Raw genomic sequence first — 23471 nt, 5'->3', positions numbered from 1 at the left:
ACCCCACCCTATAACCAAAGAGGACCAGGCTGTCTTCAATCCTGGAGCAGACTAGCTGTCATATCACACTTACACAGCGCCACAGTAAGTACAAGTCATTTCCCAACCCACCAAGAAATGCTGTTATGTTTCATTAGTTATTATTCGTGAATGAATTTACATTCAATTAATTAATTAGTTATAAGGAGGGTTACATTTTTGTAGTTTTAAGGGAAAAGTGGATAACTGATCAGAACTTAAATTACGTGAGCACAGTCACATCACAGTGGACAACCACACACACATACACACACAGCAAAATCAGGTGCTCCAGCTCAGCGCTGGTGCCCAAGCACGGCTCCTCTTCTCTGATCAGGCAGCGCCAAAACTGGTGGGTGATCGTAAAATCCGGTGTCAGGGTCTCGGGCTAAACTCTCCCTCTCCCATCCCAAAAGCCCCACTCCCTTGCTCTCACAGAGATCCTCACACAGAGCAAAAGTAGCACAGCAACACAGATACATATTCTAGCTCCAGCGCGAAAGCAAGAAAATAAGCTCTGTCGCTTCGACTGCCGGCCCACAGCCCTCCGACCATTCTGCTTGCTGCTCCCCCGGTAGTTGAAGAGTTCCTTCTCACTGAGCCAGGGCATGTATAGGGCCTTCATCAGCCGAGCAGCCTGTGCTGTACTGCACATCCCGGAGGCATTAGCGGGGCAGGCATCACAGAAGAGTCCTGTAGTGAGGAAGAAACCTCTGACCTGATTGAGGGTCAACTAAACAGACCACTGAACCTCTGCACACAACCATGCCAACAAACCGTCCCAACAGATGTTGGTAAACACCCCAGTCTTGACACCATTGAAGATGCCCATTGCAGCACCCCCTTCACAGGCCTGGTGCGTTAAGGCCTGGCGCTGGCCATGTGGTTCAGGCCTGGATAGGTGCCGCAGTCCTATCTATCCCCCCGAATCAGTTTGGCTGGCCCGCTGGGGGGAATCCATGCGTCCTGGAGTCACTAGAGTTGAGACCTTTGAGAGTCACTACCTGCGTGAGCAGTTGAATCACAGCAACCCCAGCCACTTGAATCACGTTGCCCATTTTTGTTGGCTCTGAAGCGGTTTTGCTACTGACGGTGTTTCAGAGGGCGTGGCGGCACTCGCCAGCACATGGCCAGCTGCGCTCTGCACTCTCAGGGCTGGCGCAGAGGGTGGGCTGGTCACACAGTTCAAAGCAGTGCCAGCAAATCCCACAGTTCAAGAACGCAGCCACTCTGCATCCTCCCACCTGCAGCACTATGTGGTCTCACCAGTCCTTGTGTTTCGGCCCAGAATTCCCCCACCAGTCCACCATGCCCATGACCCCCACCCATTGCCACCATCCATGGCACCCACTGCATCTGCTTTAGTAGAGGTCTGCGCCCTCACCCTGCTCTCGACGCTCCACGAGCCTCGCCACGTTGCTTTTCGCCTCATTTCTCAGCATCATCTGACTGGGGAGAGGAGTTGCGACAAGTGAGTTGACAGCAGCCGAAGCAGCGCGACGCGCGCTGAGGCTAGGATGTGCCGGCGCTGCTGCGGCTCGCAGAGAAGAGCGCGGCGCCATCAGCACGGCCGCCGGCGCCAGGGAGGCGTGATTTCAGGAGTGGGTTCAATGACGGTCCCCAACCGCCCCCGACACGATTTTTTTCCCCCCAGCAGCAGGCATGCTCAGCTACCCAGCATTCAATGGGCAGCGGGGACTCACGGAACTGTGGATAGGCTTCCACAGTGCACCACTTCAGTCGGCGCCGCCGTTAATGTGGACTCAGAAGTTCGAATTAGTGTATTTAGTATGGATACACAAATTCGACTTCATAAGGTCGAATCCACAAATTCGACTTAAGTAGATTCGAAATAGTCCTGTAGTGTAGACAAGGCCGGAGTCACTATTAAATCTAAGTCTCCTTCCTTGAATTACAATTAAGATGGTCTGAAATGCATATAACCTATGTTTTGTTGGTATGTAACTAGGAATTAATTCCTATTTACCCAAAATGGAATTTTTAATAATGTTAATTAGGTGTCTGTCTAAAACTATTCAATTAGCTTGGCATTTCAGTTTTTAACACAGAGCTTTTCAGTTTCCTGTAAATTGAATATTTGCAGTGGTGTTGTAGCTGTGTTGGTCCCAGGATATTAGAGAGACAAGGTGGGTGAGGTAATCTCTTTTATTGGACCAACTTCTGTTGGTGAGAGAGACAAGCATTCAAGCTCACACAGAGCTCTTCTTCAGGTCTGGGAAACTAACTCAGACCCAAAGAAAAGCTCTGTGTAAGCTTTACCGACCTTCTCACTGTAAATTTAATGCACTATTATTTATTTCTATAGTGGTAGTGGTGCAACCAGAATCAGGGTCCTATTGTACTAGACACGTACAATCCCAGATTAAAAAGCCATCTCAAATTCTGAAGAGTTTAGTCACTGAAGGGGTTAAGTACCAAAACAGGGGGTCAACTTTCTCTTTCCATTCCCTTACAATCGTCTTTGAGTACATGTGATTTGTTTGCAAGAAGTCACTTTTTTTTCTTGAGTAGAAATAATTTTGTTAAACAGCATTTGTATGATTAGCATTATAAAGGAGCAGTTCACTTATTTTATAGCATCTCTTTTGTCTCCTGCCCCGTTGTATAGGTCAAGTACATATAAGTCACAAGGCACTGATGTCACTGTCCGGTATACGCAAGGAAGTTGGACTGGAGTACTTGGCACTGATGTCATTACTATTCCAAAGGGAATCAATGGCACGTACACTATCAACATTGCTACCATTCTGGAATCGGAGAATTTCTTTTTACCGGGGGTTAAATGGCATGGGATCCTTGGACTTGCCTATGATGCCTTAGCCAAGGTAAGGCTCCTCTTCCACCCCACCTTTCATGATTAAAACAAAGCCAAAAATAAAAACAAGGTAATGAAGGAAGGTGATTTCAAATGTCATGGAGCACTCCCCTGAAGGCTTTAGACGCCTTGTTTTTTCTACTCCTGCTTCTCCCCACAAGCCCTTAGCAAAGTTGTCAACGCTTCCTGCCAGTTACCCCACATCCACTGGGAGCCTATCAGGTTTGGCAGATCCCAGCAAGCCTAAATGGAGCTGGTGCCCCCAATGAGGATTTAGGCTTGTCTGGGGGCTGATGATCCAGTTTTTGCTCATTTGGGCTGAACAGTCTTCTAGTGGTGGAAGGGTTGGCTGTTGACCACAGGGTAAGTAAAGTCTGGTAGGAGGCCACACGTCTCGTAATACATATAAGGCTGGGACATGGAGCGTTCTTGATGAATCTCTTTATGCTTGCTTGGAACCTGATGCATGTCCTAGACAAAGCCCCACGTTGCTTATTTTATTCAAACAAACAAAATGTACATTAAGAGTCGGAGTATACATATCTGTAATGTAAGGGGGGGAACTTTTACAAAAACATGCATAGCGTGTTATTTTTATAAACCACACACAGCCCTACTATTAAAAAACCAGGAAATTTGGAGAGAGAAGATTAAATTTACAATAACTCTAGAGATCTGGAAATGAAAATCAGACCACCCAAACTACTTTAACTCTATGTTCGTTGTGCTGCGCTGAGAAATCCAGAAACTCACTTACCCACTTATAACATACAATGTGTTATCAGTTGTATGTTACATACTCAAGGATTTTGCTCTTTTTTTTAAGGCCTTGGTCTTGCGAAGTTCTACGAGTGCTCACCTCACAGGATCAGGCCCTAGTATTCTGTGTGCCAAACAAATAGCCAACTGTTATGAAATGCAGAGCTGATATATCGCAGTATAAAACCTGCCCAGCCTAACTACTTTTATAGAAAGTGTAAAGGCTAGCGTGAGGGCACAGTATTGCTCTAGATATGTAGTGCGTGACACCACTTATTAAACTAATAGTTAGTTAAGTGCATTTTGATATTCCGCCCCTTCCAAAGGAAGGAAGGTGAGACTTAAAGTCACTGAAGATTAGAGTTAAAATCTGAAATGCTGGATGATTCAGCTCTAAAATGCTGCCATTTGACCATGGAGAAGTGGCAGGGAAAACTGATTCCTGATTCTTCTGCTGACCCACAATGCAATATATGGCAAATACTTCTGCAGAAATTGAGTGTCCTTGGACACTTTTAGCAGCAACATTTGTCAGGAGCCAATACTGCAATCAGTGAGTACATGATGTCTTCTGGATGCATGTAACAATGTCCAAGAATAAAAATGTGTGTGAGAAATATTTAGAGAAAGGGAAATGACAAAAGTTTGTCTGTTCCATTCTCCTTTTAATTATTTAAATCTGGAGTGTTTGTTCATCACACAATTGTCAGAAATTCATCTTCATCCAGTGAAGAGGGATTTTATGTGATTGATTTGCTTGTTTCTACAAAACCTTTTTTAAAAAGATTCTTAAAACAGTTTATCATCTGTGTGAATAATCCTATATTTATCTGCTTTTCTTTCTCTCCCCCCCCCCCCCCCCACATACTCTAGCCTTCAAGTTCGGTGGAGACATTCTTTGATTCCCTTGTGAGTCAAGCAAAGATTCCCAACGTTTTCTCCCTGCAAATGTGTGGTGCTGGAATGCCTGTTCCTGGAAGTGGTACCAACGGAGGTAGTCTTGTGGGTATCTGTCAGTCTGAAAGGGAAAAATCATCCAAACTAATCATTCTCTCACTTTCCAAAATTAATAAACATGAGAAATCTATTTTTTAATTTAAAAAGTTTAAAGTGCCTCTTTATTCTTTCCATCCTTCATCCATTTTTACTTAAATATGCTTAATTACTTTTTTTTTTTTTTTGAGCCAACCACTACATTGTATATTGAATTTTGTCTTTTTAATTAGAAACTTGTAAGAAAGAAGCACTGTCCCTTAACATCTTCACTTGAGGCCAGATTCACCACCTTTGCTCAAACTGTGTTGTACCTTACTCTGCAAGTAACATAATTCCAGTTAGCAGGAATACTCAGAATAAAGTAGTACTTGATGTGAATAAGGCTGGCAGAATCTGGGCTCTACTCCTTACAGATTTTTGCTACCGTTATTTTTGACAAATGTGTAAGTTAATACACTTGAGAAATGTGTATGACAAAGACCAAATTCTGATCCTATTGTATGGCCATTCTTATGTACAAGTCATCTAGCCCAATATTCTGTCTTCTGACAGTGGCCTGTACCAGAGCCTTTAGACGGAATGAAGAGAACAGGATAATTTTTGTGTGATCTGTCTTCTGTCATTTAATCCCAGCATCTGGCAGTTGAAGATCTAGGGACACGTAGAGCCATGGGGTTGTGTCCCTGGTTATCTTGGCTAATACCATCAATGACCTATCCTCTATGAATTTATCTAATTCTTTTTTGAACCCAATTATCCTATTGGCCTTCACAACATCCCTTGGCAATGAGTTCCACTCACCCACCAGCACGAACTACTGTCATTCCAGCATATTTTGTACCCCACTGTTACTGTGTTTCATGGATTATCTTCATTCCACCAAATTTCTGCAATGCCTATTATATCAATATCCTCATTTAATGCCAGGCACTCTAGTTCACTCATCTTAGTATTTAGTCTTCTAGCATTTGTATATACGCACTTGTACATTTTGTCAATAGTCAGTTTGCCTCCATGTGTTTATATTTTAATGGGATTCTTTTATGTGTGACTGTTCCTCACTAGCTACTACCTGCACTTTACCAATTTATTTCCTATTCTTTGTGTTAGACTATAGAGTTCCCCCTTTAATAAATTAATCCCTAAGGGATGTCTCTGCCCAAACTGCATGCTCCTCTGCACCTGTTGGCTTTCTGCCAGCCCTTAGTTTAAAAAAAATCCTCTACAACCTTTTTAATTTTAGATGCTTGCATTTCTCTTAAGTGCATCTAAAAATTGCGTTATTAGGCTATATTAACTCTTGTACTCTTAAGTGAATTTTTAATGTGAAGGCTTAATGCTCTTTCCCGTTCTTGTGTGTTGCCTAGTTTCAGCCTTGGCAGTACCATTAAAAACCCTGTTTAATTTTAACTCAAGAAGGGAACGCCCATAAGGAAATCAATTTTGAAGTTGGCAGGCATTGCGGGTACTTAGGATATTTCAAGAGGAGTTTGACTTGTTAACTATAGCAAGTGCCCTCTGGCATCTTGATGTTTGAAATACTTGAAATGTATCCTTTTATCCAATTGTGTTCAACAACCGAATTTTTGCAGATGGAGCTCAGTAAAATTTCTTTGCCCTGTGTAATCACAGTTGTCTTAGTTTTTATGCACGTACAGGAAAAAAAAAGTTTGCATTACTCTGAAACTTACGATTTTCTCTCTTCAGGTCCTGGGTGGAATTGAACCAAGTTTGTACAAGGGTGATATCTGGTACACACCTATAAAGGAGGAATGGTATTACCAGGTTGAAATTCTCAAACTGGAGGTTGGAGGCCAGAACCTTAACTTGGACTGCAGAGAGGTATTTGCAGTGAGAGAACTGTTTGTCTAGACATTAAAAAAACAAACAAAAACCTAACTATTTTTTAAGCAAAGATTCCATCCATTTGGTTTAGAACAAAAGTGAAGCAATCAAAGTTAAATTCTGAAGCGTACCGCCCTTCTAAATGGAAGTATGTTGCAGCCCTCTTTATAAGATTTAAAAGTCAGTGACAACCTGTGAAAAAGAACAAACTTTGTACATCTTAAACAATACGATGTGTGTGTATATGCCAAGCACATTAAAAGGAAAATGTTTCAAACAGCACTGTTGCAGGGTGGCTGGCCCAGGGTGCCTGAAATAGGTCCAATGCCTCTGTGCCAGTACAGCTGCTCCCAGTTGAGCCAATTAAGAGGGCAGGGCTGCCTTTGGGCTATAAAGGGTCTGAGGAAATTCTGTGAGGGTAAAACTAGAAGGGAAGCTGCAGTGTTTATCATTTGTGTTTGCTAGCGTGGTGGTGGTGGTGGTTTGTTTTGAACATACAACAACATGTCTTGGCCACAACCTCCTCCCCCAGTTCCCTTTCCCTCTGCTCTATAGAAGCATTCCTTGTTTGTTTCTTTTTTAATTGTGCCATAAACATCCAACTCTCAAATTATATTGGTTCAATTGAAAGAAAAAGCAGTTCATAGAAAAACCTACCATTTCCACATGGTTTTTATCATTAACAATAATCACTAACATGTATTTTGTAAAAGGCATGCCTTGTTAATGTTTATGTATTCATATACTGTACTCATGCTAGAGAAGCTTCTTAATTTATTGGATTTTGTATAGTGAAGAGAAACATGCCCATTTTGCAAGCATGGATTATAACGTGACAAGACTTGAATTCACCATTCTGGTTTAGTAGTTCCTTTTGCACTTCTGACTTTTTTTTGTTTCTTTCTATAATAGGCACACAAAAAAAAGAGGTAAAAAGTAGGTGAAGTGTTTGACATCTTGGTGGTGACTCAGTATGACAAGCAGGAGGGAGGACTGAAGTTCCCCAATTACTTTTTAAGTCAGGTGCATAGTACTGTAGGTCATAATACGTTAGCCTGCAGTAGTATGTTCAAGTTATGGTGAGCCATTTCAACTATGGGGGAAACCTTAATTCAATGTCTTTCATTCTTAGTCCTCATTTTAATGCAGGTTGCCAGCTGTAGAGTGCTGTCACTTTACATGAAGTAAAGATTTTTATGATGACTGCTACTGAAAAAGAACAGTCCTAGTCATTGTTATGAAGCAACTGACTACATCATTTAACCTGCATACAGTATATTAACTCTGTTCCTTCCCTCTTAGTATAATGCAGACAAAGCAATAGTAGACAGTGGCACCACTCTCCTCCGCCTTCCCCAGAAAGTCTTCAATGCTGTGGTCGAAGCAATTGTGAGCACATCTTTGGTAAGCTGATCTTGTAAAACCTGCCTTGTTCCTTGAAGGAGAACCTGCATGTGAATGTTTTCGGGTGTTGTCTAGCACAAGAGTTCATGAGTTCTCAACCGGGGGTGGGTCCTGAACTGGTCTGTTTTGGAGGTTGCAATCACCCTGCGCATGTTGCTAAATGGGCGATGGCTCTGGGTAGAGTTGGGTCCCAGAATGGAAAAAGGGGTCCTAATATGGAAAAGTTTGAGAACTTTTGCAGTGGCGTAATACTTGTTCTGATGCACTGAGGAACCATTCATGGAATCCCTGCTTCTCAAATTCAGTGTTCTTGGGCCTGACAAATAGTTCACTGATTCAAAAGTAAATGTTCATGAAACATAAAGGGCTGATTCTGCAAGCGCTTCCTGTCGGGCATAATGCCTACTGTCATTAGAGTCTCGTGGACTTCAATGAGACTATTCATATCTATAAAGCTACTTATGGGTCTGATTCTGCCACCATTATGTTTAGAAGCATCTTGCTCTGGAACCAGTCCTACTGAAATCAGGACTGTTCATGGAGAGGGAGTCGGAGTGTCAGACTCTGACTCACGTGAGTAATGTTAGCAGGATCATGTTTAGCATCCGATATATTTCAGTAGCTGTACTTCCTACTGCAACACAGTGCTGTAGTAGCACTTTCAACATGCTTTGCTTGTGAAAAGCACTGTTTCATTGAAATATGACATTTGCTTAGATTAACATTCTGTTAAAAAGTGATGGTGGGAGGGGGATTCTTAAATACAGCTAAAATCTTTATTTCAGTGACCTGCAGGGTCCATTTATGTGGTATAAAGCCATGCCTCCCAAAATATATTGGTTTGACATATAAAAATAAGGCAGGCAAGTGTAATGTAAGAAACTATTATTCTTGAAATCAAAGCAAGCATTCAAATCCTTACAGTCTTGCCCTCTCCAAGCTGTATGCCAGCACACAGTGTTTTTCAGACTGCAAGGTCTGTCTTCCTAGAGACGGTTGAGAGAGAAAAGAAGTATTTTCTTTCTAGATTATTTTTCAGTAGGACAGACCAAAGGCTGAGACCTTCAGTGCTGAGCACCCTGTCCTGGGCCAGCCAACCACTTGGCAAGTGCTTAACTTCAAGCACACAAGTAGTCCATTGACTTCAATGGGACAACTCCCATGATTAAGTGCTTCGCTGGCCCAGGAACAGTGCTTCCCCCTTGCCATACTGAAGCCCTTAACACAGAGCAGCCTGTTCAATGCTGGATAGCCCACGGGCAACATATATCTTCCAGAGTCCTTTGTGGAAATGAGCAGGTCACCATCTCAAAACATTTCTCCAAACACTGCTGTTATGATGATGCCACCCATTCTTTGTAAAATAAGTGATCCCTATACAACGTGTGGGAGGAGTACTATGGCATCAGTTCAGCTGACCTTGCCCTAAAGGGATCAAGGTCAGTTCAGTAGTTAGGATGTTAGGCTGAGACTTGGGAAATCCAGGCTGAATCCCCTGCTCTGTGTGTGACCTTGAGTAAGTCACTTAATCTTTATGTGCCTCAGTTCCCCATGTGTGAAACAGGGATAATGACCCTTCTCTACCTTAGTGGTGACATGAGGCTAAATTAAAGATTGTGAGGTGCTCAGATACTATAGTAGTGGGGGTTATACAAGAATGATAGGCATTTCATTAGGAAATGTTGAAGTCTAAATGATTGACGGCTGTGTTCTGACTTCCAGGCAGGACGGTTTTTTTATTCACATATTTATTTTAAGACTTGGAGAAAGTTTTAAGCCCTGTTTGCAAATACATGTCACCACTGGAATTTTCTATAACTAATTTCTGGGTATATGGCTTCAATTTGTTATGAGAGTCTATTATGGTGAAATATGCATAAATAAACCATGTAAGAGGAAGTTGGGTTTAGCTTTTTTGTTCGCCTACACAAAATGTTTGGTGTAATGGTGTTTTTTACAGCAAGGTACTGTGTGGTGTCTTTCATAAGAAACCGGAACAGGCACAAAATACTGCACAGGATTAAGGAAGTGTGTTTGTCTTGTCTGGCATCGTGTCAACATTTATGTACTTCAGGGAGTAGGACGGGATGTTTGTCTTGGGTGGGGAAGCTCTGCAAGGGTTTATTGTTTGCTTGGTTAGTACCAGGGCTGTATTCAGAAATGCTGTTAATCAATTTTATTTCAAAAGCATGTCAAGTTGTATGAGCCGCAAGGCAGGAAAAGGGACTAACGGCCTGATCCAAAGTCTGCTGAAGTCTGCGGAAAGGTTCCCTTTGATTTCAAAGGGCTTTGGATCAGGCCCTAAATTCCTAGCTTGGAAGTCGCATGAAGACAATAGTGTGTCTCTGGAGAAGGGAGGAGGTTCTTGACTTTGTTAGACTGTTTGTTTGTGTTTAAAATGTACCTACTCCTTTGTATCTGTGCTCAGCTCCAGATGTACATGAAAGTTCGTGGAGTGGGTGGGGAAGGAGCAAAGGCTAGTTTACTACTTCTCCAGTTTGTTGATATTGCAGTAATTGCTCAGGAAGCTCATGAGTTTGACCATCCTACCTACATATTTACTGCAGTTAGTTAAATAGTTTCTAATGATTCTTTCCCTGCTGCCAAGGCGAAATTAGTTTTTTGATCCACAGACCTAATAGAGATGTTCATGTCCCACAGTCCTTCCAAAATCCTACCACTACGCATATTAGTCCTTATAGGTTTATACCACAATAAGATTTTTTAATAGACTGTCTTAACACTCATCAGTTTGATGCATTAGAACAGCCTGAAGGGTTGACGTGACCTCACTGATGGCTTATAATGTACACAAGCTTCATGCGTCATATCACAGAAGAAGACAAACGCCTCCACTGGACTTGTCCACCCCTGAGCTCCCCTAGTTAAGGGAGAAGAAAGCATGCCTGAATAATAAAGAGATTAAAATTGTTATATGCATCTATCAGAGGACATGTGACATGTATGTATCATATTTTTTTCCTGTAGATCCAAACATTCTCCTCTGGATTCTGGACTGGTTCCCAGCTTGCATGCTGGGATAAGACTGAAACACCATGGTCCTTATTTCCTAAACTTTCTATCTACCTGAGAGATGAAAACTCCAGCAGATCATTTCGGATAACTATCCTACCACAGGTTTGAACTTGTCATCTTATTTGGATTTGATCAGCCACACTACAGTCTAATAATTCCTTACATCAATAAAGAAGTAAACTTTATGATGACCTAGTTCTTTCTTCATTGCATTGTACAGCTTCCCTGCTCATCTCATTTGTATAAAACTATTTTGGTGATGCAGAGATAATTAAGCCCAGTCATTTCTTTTAACTATCATTGAAGTTCCTACTTACAAAAAACATTTTGAATGGTTGTCTGAACTGGGCTACTTCTAGATCTGCTGAACATTTTTGATGAAATTTGAAAAATAAATTTTAAAAGGGAAAAATGTCAATGACACTTTGCAAAAAATCCCCATTTTTTCACTAACTGTGGAGCAGAAGGGAGATTTTTCAAATTGTTAGGAAAAATTTCCAAGAATGCTTTTGTACTCCCTCCCGCCCTCTAAAGCAGCAGCTCTGTCTACATCAGACACCAATACATATTTTTCTTCAGCTGATTTTGATCTTTCCATTTTGGCAAACAAATTTATTCCTCCCCCTTGATAGTGTGAGGTAAGGCACGTTTTCCTGAAAATGGCACTCTTGGCAAAGGACCTCTATGTGCCCTTTGCCAATTTCCATAACTTGGTCAATTTGTTTTTATTGTCATTATAGTCTCCATGCAGTATGAACTGCCTGGTTTTTAAAATATAATGTGCCACTTCTGCTTTAATCATAAACCAATATAATTCCTGATTGCCTTTTCAGCATTGGTGGCAATATGAACTAAACATCAATTAACATCAGTTTCACACCCTCTTACCTCGGCTAAAACATATAGGTATACTTAACGTGAAATAGAGCAAAGGCTTGATGTAAGCCTTTTCTGTATTGACCATGTAGCTTGACAGTCTTTCATCCCCTGAGTGAGAAACAAGGGTGTGGAACTGACTTTAGTTATTCATTTAGAGGCTTGAACCTGACATGAATGCTCTCTAGATCCACTGCTTTCAGAGAATCCTTTTGAATATTCCTGTAACTTGATTGCATATCCCTGGCTCCCTCCCTCCACCCCCGGCTTCCCCGCATGTGCGTACACACACAATACAAAATGTAAAAAGGTCACTTAGATGAAAGTGAAGGTGACCTTTAAGTGTCAGCTAATTAAAATCCAAATTTAACCTGTGTTTCTGGTTCTTAACTCCACTGACACTCTGCCCAGTTTTAAGTATCTTACAATACTCATCTTGCTCTAATTCATTCATTTCTTATGAACTCCCTGAGCGCTCAAAATTAGAAATCAAAAGCTCTGGAGAACACTCCAGATTAAGGGCTGTGTTTATGCATGCTTCCACAGTTATGAGCTAATGTCATTATCTTCTAAATACTGTGGATTACTGCTACTTATTTTATTATTTATTTATTTGAATGAACAGCTTTATATTCAACCCATCCTTGGGATTGGACAGAATTTAGAATGCTACCGTTTTGGCATCTCTTCCTCCAGCAGTGCCCTGGTTATTGGTGCTACAGTTATGGAGGGCTTCTACGTTATCTTTGACAGGGCTCTGAAGAGAGTGGGCTTTGCAGTTAGTCCATGCGCAGGTAAGAGAAACATTCCCCGTAGGAAATTATCTGCCATTTTCAAAATTGGAGCTCTATCAGCTGCTCTGTCAACAAGGACTATAACTTTATAAGTTCACAATTTGCAGATAAGTAGAGGCTAATGCGAACTTTCCACCACTGCCAGTAAAGATGAGATCAGAGTAATAAGCCAGCACAGCTTGTGAAAGAGTAAAAATTGTGACTTTCTGACCTTTCACCAATATCTGAAAAGATTAAGGGAGGAAACGGCGTATATAATTTATTAAAGACTTTTACAGGTTTTTGATGGTCTTAAGCAAATGGTTAAGGAAATGTTGTTACCAAGGGATAAAGAGTGAACTCCTGTCACTCATTGCTCACCTAGTCTTTAGGGAAACACAAGAGAGTGCATCAGTAATTCTCCTTGTGGTGTGCCAGAGCCTAGGCTCCTTCACAAGCCTAAATTCCCATATTTGCTATTTTTAGCCCCACAGTGTGAGCTTGAGTCAAATGACCCAGGCTTTGACACTTGCTGCCATGGGTCTTTTATTGCTGTATAGACATTCCTTAAGTGAGCCAAGACAGCTTGCTTAGTTTAGAGCAGCTTCTAAGCTGGTGCATCAGAGAGCCAAATGAGCCATAACTGGCTGCCTGACGGCATCCTCCCATTCTGTGCCCTCTTGTTGTCATTAATCCTGAAACTTGGATACTTCACTCAGTTCTGAGAATCGTTCTTCAAAGAAAAGGGATTGCACTTGCTGAATAAGAATAGAATCTGCATTTACATTAGCTAGGATATAAACTGATCACTAGCTGGTGCCAGGAAGAATTCCTCTTTCAACCAACCTCCTCAGCTCTGTGGTACAGTATCTCACATTTGTCCATGTTTATTATGAGAACTTGCTTTCTTCAGAAATCATGTGATGTAAGCCACTGTCTAAGACAGGCTATTGTGCTGATGTGGCAATTCCCACATACACGTGAGAGTTGATACACTAGTTACTCTGAAGTCACTTCTTCACAGATTCCATATTGTGGATATACAAGAGGTCTAGTAAAAGAATTTTTTTTTAATCAGAAAACCATGACTATACATGGTAAACAGTCAGCATGGTGTGCAGAGATTAAGCAGCATAACTGGCTTCCCACAGGGGCCAATCCATGACTTCCATAGCAACTCTATTACTGTATTTTAGTTGGGACTCTTAAGCCTATTCACGGGCTTAAAATAAACAGAATTACTGATTGTTTCCTCACTTTTGAGAGTTTGTTGAATACATAATTTCTTGTCCCTGGTTTTATGATGAAACCAGGTTAGTGATTAATGATAGAAACTTGACCTGCACTCTGAATTTGCTGGGTTTTATGGCCTTTTTAAATAGAGATTAAAAATACAATTAGCAAACATTAAGAACTGGACCAAAACCAGTTTTGAGGTTTGACTTGGTAGAGTCAAGTTCTCCAGGATGTGCCAGGCAAACATCCCCTATCACGCATGCACCACACTGCTGTGAGGGAACTAACTGCTGGCTGGATCCCATGTGCTTTCAGCCTCTGGACCTCAGAGTCCAGGCACTGCCCCATCTTGGAGACCCTGGGCACTCTCCTGGGGTGCTAATCTTCCTGAGAGCACAGATCCTGTGGTCCAACTGCCTAGTTTCTGGGACTAGGGCTGACTCCTCAGACTCCCCTCCCTCCCCCCATTTTAAACACACCCTCTCTGAGAATTCCAGTAGTGTGGGTGCTTTGGGGGTCCGAGGTTAACAAAAAACACACATACAGACTTGGGACAGGATTCTAACGCCATTGCTCTTTAAGGGCACAATAAATACACAGATCTGTACAAAAATAATAAACTACACTACACTCCTTTCCCTTTCCTCACCACCCTGGAGGAGAGAATTTACAAGTTGTACAGACAGATGTCCCCAAATCTTCACACCCTTCTTGCTCACTTACTTACCCCTTCAGTTTCTCCAGTACTTGCCTTGCCTGTTCAGGAGAGAGCTGAAGTTTGAGGAGTCTGATAGAGGGCTAGGGGATTATTTATTGTCAATTATTGCAGGAAGAGAAGAAATCCAAACTATTCCTAGTTCAGATAAGCTTTTGAGCTTAATTTAAGGGAAGCTTCAAAATGTCTCACCTATTGCTAATTTCAAATCCGCCCCAATGTTATTTAAAGGAGTATTCTGAAGTAGACTGTCTTTTTTCATAAGAATTTGTGAAAAGTTCTCAGGTGATAGGCTGGGGAGAGTATTCCAGAGTCTGAAGATCTAGTTTATTTTAAAACTGTTGGAAAAATTCATAACAAAAACAAGCTTTTGGGGGGGATGAAGGGAAGAGGAGGCAGGTTCATAAACTGTGGCTGCCTCGTTAGAGCCACTGCAGCCTGTCAGTGTCTCTGCAAAATGAAAACAAAGGGTTTTGGATCAGGCCCTAAATTCTGACTCAGGAATAGATGATGTTCAGATCATATGATTTTTTTTTTCTTTTTAAGCAATGCAGCTCTCATTAACCATAACTCCTACATGTAGTAAGATTCTGCCTTTTAATTTTTTTGTACTAAGTGATAAGAATGTAAGACTGTCTCATGAATGAATTATGGAAGAAATATACTGAGTGGTAGCAATACAAGAGATAAAAGTATTAAATAGCAGTATTTTTTTTTAAAACTAGTTTGACCATATTGCTGGTTAATCATTTTCTAAGCTAAATCTGTCAAAGCATCTTCTGAGGGATTCTCATGGCCAAACACAGAAAGTAGATACAGTATAAAATGGTCACATTTACAGTCATTAAACTTTTATCTGAAGTAATTATCAGACACTGCCAACATTTAAAAATACAAACCATGGAAATAAATGTGTGCTGAAATTTGCTTGGTCTCACTATAAATCTTTCAAATTATGGATGCATGTATGTTTTAAAAGGAGCACTGCCCCAGAAGTGAAATTCTTGCCCTATTGAAGGCAATGGCAAAACATACACTGATTTAAATTTGTTGGAATTTTAAGTTGTATCATGGGCACCTAGGATGGAATCCTGGCTCCATTTTTATACCATAACATAGCTAAAGTGCAACAATGGTCATAATTGTTGGCTCATATTAAAAAAAACTTTTTTAATAAGTTAGACAAGTTTCCCTATTTTATTCAGTTGTATTTTTGTGGGATGTTTTTATGCTCCTGTCAGCTGCTCTGACAACCATTTTTGATAGCCTTTTTGTTAATCTCTCAATTTATTTTGAGAGTAGGGACTGTATATATTTAAAGGCTACCTGCAAAGCAGTAAAACTGTGTCCCTTTTGCTTTTGATGTGTCCCTTTGGAGCCCCGGGCCCATTGAAATCGCTGGCCCCAGGGCAACTGCTCCCTTTGCCCTCCCCCGCCCTCTCCCCCCCCCCCCCCCGCTTGTCAGAGGCTGCGGAGGGGGAAGGGGGCAATGGGGCAGGGACATTAAAGTGCTGCAGGGCCCTTTGCTGCGGCAGCGCTTTAACATTGCTGTGGCCCCCGCTGACTGGGGGAAGCGGGGAGCGCAGGAACGTTAAAGTGCTGCCGCGGCAAAGGACCGTCCTTAAAGTGCTGCTGCAGCAGTGCTTTAATGTCCCTGCCCCTTTTGCCTCCCATCGACGGCCCTGCCAGTACGGACCCTACCAGCAAGACCACCGATGGAGGAAAGGGGCAGCGATGTTTAAAGCGCTGCCGCAGCAGCGCTTTAATGTGGGCTGGGTATGGGCCGGGGCCGGTTCTTACCGGTACAGAGTACTGGCCCGTATCAGCTCACTTTCACCCCTGAATGACATATCACTAGAAATTAGTTGACAGGGAAAGTGTTTATTATGTAGAAGTAGTAAGAAGGGATAGAAAAGCATTGTTTTTTTGTCATACAGAGTTGACATCAGGTTAATGTGTTAGGGTTTCTACCACAACTGTTCCCTGTTTTTTCCAAAAATGTAGATAAAGCATAACTCTTATCCAAAAACTGTGTGAAGAACACAGAGCTACTGCAGTTATTCCAAATATCTAAAGTACAGAACTATTTGAATTTGCTATTGTTGTAGTTTTTTATTTTAAATCTTGCTAAGAAAAGTCATCTCTTCCCATCCTTAGGCATTGGCTGTTTAGATAATGTTTCTCTTTTTGTAATTTCTCAGAAGTTGGTGGCTCTCCAGTATCTGAGATTGAAGGCCCTTTCACAACAGCAGATATAGCAAGCAACTGTGTCGCCACAATGACCTTGCACGAACCGATGTTGTGGATTATCTCCTATGCTCTCATGAGTTTATGTGGAATCATCCTCCTTGTTTTGATAATCTTACTGCTTCTTCCACCTCGCTGTCAGCATCGCTTCACTGACAATGATGTAGTCAGTGATGAGTCATCGTTAGTGCGTCATCGATGGAAATGAGGAACTTGATAAAACTCAAGGAACCTTGGATTCTCTAACACAATTAAGGATAAAGTTTCTAACCCCGGAGAGAAAGCCAAGGCCTTGTTCCGTATACATTAATCTCAAATCACTGTTCTACTGCTGGATACTCTCCAGGCATATTGCATCATAACTTTTACGCTTTATTTCTAACACTGATTCTGAACCAAAACATTATAACCACTCTCAAGTGCTACCTTACTGGTTCTGCTCCTCAGTAGCACAGCTGAACCTTTAAGATCTCAGTAATGCTTTAAAAAAAACAAAAAAAAATACATTGTGATGTTCTTCCATCAGATGCACAATGTTGCTCATCCCTTCCTCAAAGAAGAAAAGAACTGTCAAGTTTCTAACATTAATCAAGCCTTGAGTATAGAAAAAGAAAAAAGATCATAAGTTTTATTGATTTTTCTTATTAATCCCATTAAAGAAATACTATTTTCTGTTTAAAGCAATTCATTTTGGAACAGTGCTCACAGTGTGGGGGAGAGGGAAAGGTGAGTCTTGTGCAGCAGATGGAAGAAAGTCAGGTCAAGAAGAAATTTTATTTTTCAAGAAAATAAACTGCTGTCATTTGAGTGGGTCTCCCTTTGTAGGCTGTCCTTTCTAAATATATTGAAGAGGAAAAATGGGAAACCAAAACTACTCAGCCTTAGTGTAAAACAAGACTACCTCTGTTAATTTATAAGGATACTTACTCCTGGTAAGTGTGGTGCACATAAAACTGTTCTTAAACTACAAGAAATCCTGTACCACAAGATGCATTTTCTTGACTCCCAAATAGTTATTGCTTAATCCTCCTTTTATAAAATAATTTTTCAGTTAAACACATTAAGGTATGTCAGCTTAGCTCTGGCATGTCCATCTTGGTGAAAAATATATTATATTACACAGAGTGATTGGAACGCTAGGTAAGAGACTGAAAAGTACTGGTCCAGTAATCCTAAAAAGAATATTAAAAATTAAAAAAAACATTCTGGACCAGATTATTATCTCAGTTGTACAAGTATAAATCTGGAGTTTAACTGAGATCAGAATGTGGCCCTTTCTTTAAATATTGATGAGTATTTTCTTATAGCTAGTAAGCCAGTGTTGCAGTTGCTCAACCTTGGTTTCCTTTGTAAAGTTCTTGCACAGTCACTGAGTGTGTGTGTGTGAGGGGGTGGGGGAAGGGAGGGAGAAACAGTGCTAGGCTCAGAAATTAAATTATAATTACACTTTTTTTTTAACCACCACCTACATTTTGCATCCTGGCTAAAAGTGCCTTTTAAGGTGTTTTATTACAGTTTTGGATTGCTGGGCTGGCTGAGGAAATAGCTGGAGTTTTGTTTTTACATCTGAAAATGCTTTTCTTGGAACTAGTAGTAGGAAACTTCTGCATATGGCTTGTCTTATTTTGTTTTTCTCCTGGCCTTATAAAAAACTATACTAAGAAATGTAAAGATCTGCATAGCAAGAATGATAAAAATGTGTTACAATTAGGCTTATTTTCATAGATTTTTATCCCTATATTTATCTCTCTAAATCCACACAGCTTCCCTTTTTATATTGTTAAAAAATTAGACTTTTTTTCTTTGTCAGTTCTAATATGAAGATGACTAAAATTGTGCTAAGAAAGCACTATCTTTGATTCCTCATGTGTGCTACGTGACTGAGTTCCTTTTTCTTTCACGTATCATGACATTTCTGTTCCATAGTGTACTTTCAGTTTGTTTGGATTTTTTTTTCTTTGCACAAAAGGAGAATAAAATGCAATGCTCCTGATTTTCTGAAGTCTTGAGTTCCCACAGCTCCTGTTGATTTCACCTGGCATTGGGGCGCTCAGCACTTTTGAAAATGAGGCCCTGTGTTTCTTCATAACTGAATTGTTATACTGTTGAAACAAATTTGCATTAGGAGCATTGAGTTGAAACATAAAAAGAAAGTTCCTTTTTTGAGTTTTACCCAAAGATTTTTGCTTTGGAAAGAATGGTGTTTCTAGTTCTTCAATCTAGCTCCATTTAGTCCTCCTGGGTTCGACTTGGCACATAGGAATGTGACTGAAAATATCTTTTTGTGTTTTGTTAAGGAAATATATTTAATACTCTTGTCATATTTTGTTTTAAATTAAAATATTTTTGAATTTTTGTACAGAGTCTGGATTAATAGTGCAAGGCAGAATGGAACCATCTTTATTACTTTTGAAGGGGGAAAACTGCATACCCTTGAAATATTTTCACATTAGTTTTCTGATTACTGAAAAAGATCTTAAGAAGCAAATATTGGACAAAATTCTTGGTATGCTTTGTATTAACAAGTTAGCTCTCTCCAGAGTAGTTCAATAAAGTATTTTTAATGCACTGTATTTCATATAAAAGCCCTTCAGTTTGTTTCATTTTAAATGTCATCAGTCAAGACATTTTAATAGAAATACTTGAATTACCATATATACTTGATCATAAGCCGGTTCGTTTATAAGCGGACACCCCACCCCACCCCAAAAAGATGGATAAGTAAAAATGGAAAATTTTTATGACCCATTCATAAGCCGATCCTATAATTCAGGGGTCAGCAAACTTTAGCTCCCGGGCCATCAGGATAAGCTGCTGCGGGGCTGAGACTGGTTGTTTTCCTTGAGCGTCCGCAGGCACGGAGTTAAACCTAAGTAAACAAAGTGTCCCAGCACGTCAGCTGCTTACCCTGATGGGCCGGGACAGCAACTGGTGGGGAAATTTGGGGGGGGGGGGAGAAGCTGGGGGTAAGGGGGAGTAACCCGTGACCATCCCCCACATGCCCCCATCCCATCCCTTCCCTTCCCACCTTACCTGGGGTGGGCCAGGGGAGGATGTCTCTGGCCTGGCCACAGCTGCCCCAGGTGGCACGGCCGCAGCCTGCCAACCCCGGAGCTGCAGCTGCTTTGGAGGCTGCGGGGAGAGCAGCGTGGCCGGAGACACTCTGGCCCCGCCTCTTCCCTTCTGACTCTGCTGGCTGTGCTGCCTCTCCTTGCTCCCTCTGTTGGGGCGGGGGCGGGGGGGAGCTGTGTCTCATCTCTCCCCCTCTCTATACCTGTTCATAAGACGACCCCCTTCTCTGATGCTTCCCTTTTTTACTAAAAAAAAATTTGGCTTATGAACGAGTATATACGGTACATAAGCAATAATCCAGTAACAGAAATTAAATAGATGGTAATACAGTGTGAGTTTTCATGGCATCCCTTGCCACTAAAAATCTGGCTTATAGTTAAAATGCTATTAGTTACATCCGCTAGCCACACAAACTTCATCTCAGCTACTAAATTGATACTTACAGTGGCAGATATTCAGGTGGGTATTTCTTTGTTGCTCTGGCAACAGAAAAGCAATGGGAACTGTTACAGGTTTCAATTGTTAGCCAGCAGCACATTAAGAAAATAATGCACTTGAGCATTTTTCTATGAAAGATGACGCTCAATGATGAACTAGAATCTTTTGAAGTGTTTCTTATTCAGGAGGATTTTTTTTTCCCAATTTTGAAATAGTGCTATAAGGTATTTGATACTCCTATGAATATCCCTGAAATAAATCAACAGATTTTTAAACCATGCCTTCAAAAACAAGGTTATAGGGAAAAATAGGTATTGATTTCCAAGACAATTTGTCACTTTAAAAAAAAAATGTACCCCCAAATGGGTAATAGACCAATATATCCCAATGCTAATATAACCATAGTAGTTTCTGATGCAACACATTCCCAATTTTAACATAACATTTATTTACCAGGCAAATTGGGAAAGTCATAGTTCATTGCATACAGCTGCTTCAATCATTAATAATATTTAGTTGTTTCCGAATGAATTACATGCAGGATTTGGAGCTGCAGCAAGGGAAAACAACAATTCTGTCTTCACTGTTCTGTTGCTCCAAGTTCCATTTCAGGGATCTTATTTTGGGCTCCCGTGCTCAACTCAGGCAGTGACGAGAACAGATAAATATGACTTTGAAAGCATTTTTTATATATTGTAATGAAGTTGAGCTGAACATTAACATTAATTAAATAGCCTACACTTAGCATCCTTCTGCTATAGATATTGAACTTACTTACATCACACTGATATCAGGCATTAACATTCTACTTCTGAGCTTTGCCTTTGTGTAGATTAATAGATAGTAAATCACAGACTCCTCAGAATTAAGAATCTGTATGTCTTTTTAAAAAAGAAACACTAACCTCTTAACAATATTATCTGTATTAATTGAAAGCAAGTAATTGAGTTTCAGAGGGGTAGCCGTGTTAGTCTGGATCTGTAAAAGCAGCAGAGAGTCCTGTGGCACCTTATAGACTGACAGATGTATTGGAGCATGAGCTTTCGTGGGTGAATACCCACTTTGTCATATTCACCCACGAAAGCTCATGCTCCAATACATCTGTCAGTTTATAAGGTGCCACAGGACTCTTTGCAGTAATTGAGTAGAATCCTAAGGTGTTTTCTTATAAGAGTGGAAGTCTTACTTGGTATTGATTGTTTTGGTAGTAGGTGGTTTGTATTGTCTGTATATGAAAATCACTGGAGCAACTATTCCAACACGTAGCAATTCTACGTAGGATTTGCTAAATACAAGAGACTAGATTCTATGGCTCAGAGGTACTCCAGAATGATTGTTCTATTGAAGTGATTTTTGACTTCTTTAATGGTCCGTCTTCCAATTCTGACATCAAATTTGCCAGCATGAAGAAGCTTGGAAAGGTAACTTATAGAAATGAGTGAAAGTAAATGAAATGTGTAAATCAGAAAAGTAAGCTGCCCATAATTTGTAATTGGTTTCTATTGTCAAACAGTTTAAAATCTACAAAATTGGCATTCTTTAAATGAATTTCAGGTAACAATTTGCCAAAATATTACAATTGATTGTAGACTAGTATATGCCTCACATAAGTTCAAGTTACGTCAGACTCTACTCCCTGACTGTTGCAAACACTGGTTTTATATCCATTGACATTCTTGCTGCTGTTTGACTATGATAGGTGAGCTAGGTTGTATCCCATTACCATCCTCTCATCTCTTGAGCTGCTCTGTTGCTACTGGCACTAAGAGGCAGAGAGGCTAAGGATTAGCTGAAATGGATCAGTTTTGTAAAATAGTATGGGAAGAGACTGTACTCTGCCCCTACTAAAAGATGGATCCTGGCTGAAGCATATTTGTTGGCAGGGCAGACTAGAAAAGCTTGCATTGCTGCTGCTCTTGCTTTACCTCTGCCGTGGATACTTGGATCGTAGTTCACAGTCTGGCACCTTTTGTGAGAATTCACTTGTAGGTATGTTTTTAAAAAATAAGACCATCTCCTGTTGTTCACACCAGAGTGGACGCATAATTCTCATTAACAAGTGTAATAATTCCAAACTGGAATCTCAATGCATCCACTACATAGTTTTTCACACACTGTGTAATGATTGCAGATAACCATGTTTTTCTGCATTGCCGATAGCGTATTTGCAGGCAAATGAAACTAGGTTCTTATATATATTTTTTAAATATATTAAATATTAGTTACTACTTGCATAGCTTCCCAAATATTTAATTTTTTTTTCTTTTCATTGTTAATTCAGCATGTTTGGCTCTCCAGTGTTAGGCAGATAGTTTATATTCTGACAAAAAACACAGACAGGATACGTTTTCAGCCAACAAAGGTTAAATATAGAAAGTAACTCTAACTTTCCAAATGAACGTAACTTTCAATTAAATGTTTAATGTCTTATTTAAATTTAAGTGATCATTGTCATCAGAATTTAACTGTGAATTTGACTCCAGTTTGTATATTATGAGCAAAATAGGGAAAGACACTTCTGACACAACTTATTCTTTCCCTTTTGGAATAAAACTGAACAAGTGACCAAAGAATTAAATTATGGCTGTCATCACACCAACTAATAATGGTAGCTAAAATAATGTTTCTAAACTTGTGTCAAAATATTATCTACGTGTACATCTTCTCTCTCACCACTTGGGAAATGCTGGGGGGGACAGAAAGAAGAAATTCTAAAGGAGGTGACATCAGGAAATAATTGCAAGAAAGTCAGCAGTAAGTCAGGACCAGCCCTTAAGCCTGCATTTGTCAAACGTGGCCACCAGGGGCTTTTCTTGCAGCCACAGCCTCCTGGGTGGGGGGGGGAGGGGGAGTAGCGGCCCCTCCTCTGGGGCTGCCAGAAGGAGTTGGGCCCCCCCCCTCTCCTCCACAAACACCAGAGGAGCAGACAGCTGGTGTGAGTTCCCCTTCAACAGTCAAAACATGTTACTCTAATGCCTCATCTGAAGTGTGCATAACTGGCCAAAAGCGAATGAGTCTGAGTGACTTTAAGAATTTGAGTTCTGAAATGTCTCTCATCTGGAAGGAAAAACATAAATGAGCAAATAGTGTTTTAAGTTGCCTTGCAATTTAAGAGAAAATCCATATATAAATTTCTAAAACTGAATACATTTAGTTCCACATGATACACCAGATGGAATTTTCACTTAAGGAAATGATTCCATTTACTGGAGAAATTTCT

At 40.6% G+C, this 23471-nt stretch overlaps 1 protein-coding gene and 1 long non-coding RNA gene across 2 annotated transcripts in view; one reads left to right on the top strand and one right to left on the bottom strand.

The window, feature by feature from the left end:
• BACE2 (beta-secretase 2) overlaps nucleotides 1-19444 on the top strand; it is a 72007-nt gene extending 52563 nt beyond the window's left edge. Inside the window, exons 3-9 of the mRNA XM_039496964.1 lie at nucleotides 2648-2864; nucleotides 4487-4615; nucleotides 6317-6451; nucleotides 7757-7858; nucleotides 10847-10996; nucleotides 12396-12564; nucleotides 16696-19444. Of these exons, the coding sequence (XP_039352898.1) occupies nucleotides 2648-2864; nucleotides 4487-4615; nucleotides 6317-6451; nucleotides 7757-7858; nucleotides 10847-10996; nucleotides 12396-12564; nucleotides 16696-16949 (1156 nt within the window). The 3' untranslated portion in view covers nucleotides 16950-19444. The remainder of the gene's footprint in view (nucleotides 1-2647; nucleotides 2865-4486; nucleotides 4616-6316; nucleotides 6452-7756; nucleotides 7859-10846; nucleotides 10997-12395; nucleotides 12565-16695) is intronic.
• Nucleotides 4496-19909, bottom strand: LOC120376166. Its single transcript, XR_005587079.1, has 3 exons — nucleotides 19775-19909; nucleotides 6301-6368; nucleotides 4496-4631 (listed from the first exon to the last, which is right to left on the bottom strand). It is a non-coding gene; the product is annotated as an uncharacterized LOC120376166 (long non-coding RNA).
• Between the last annotated feature and the right edge of the window lie 3562 nt (nucleotides 19910-23471).

This window comes from Mauremys reevesii, linkage group 1 (genome assembly GCF_016161935.1).
Source record: "Mauremys reevesii isolate NIE-2019 linkage group 1, ASM1616193v1, whole genome shotgun sequence".
NCBI lineage: Eukaryota > Metazoa > Chordata > Testudines > Geoemydidae > Mauremys > Mauremys reevesii.
Note: the sequence above shows the minus strand (reverse complement) of the source record. Positions and strands in the feature narration are given on the sequence as shown.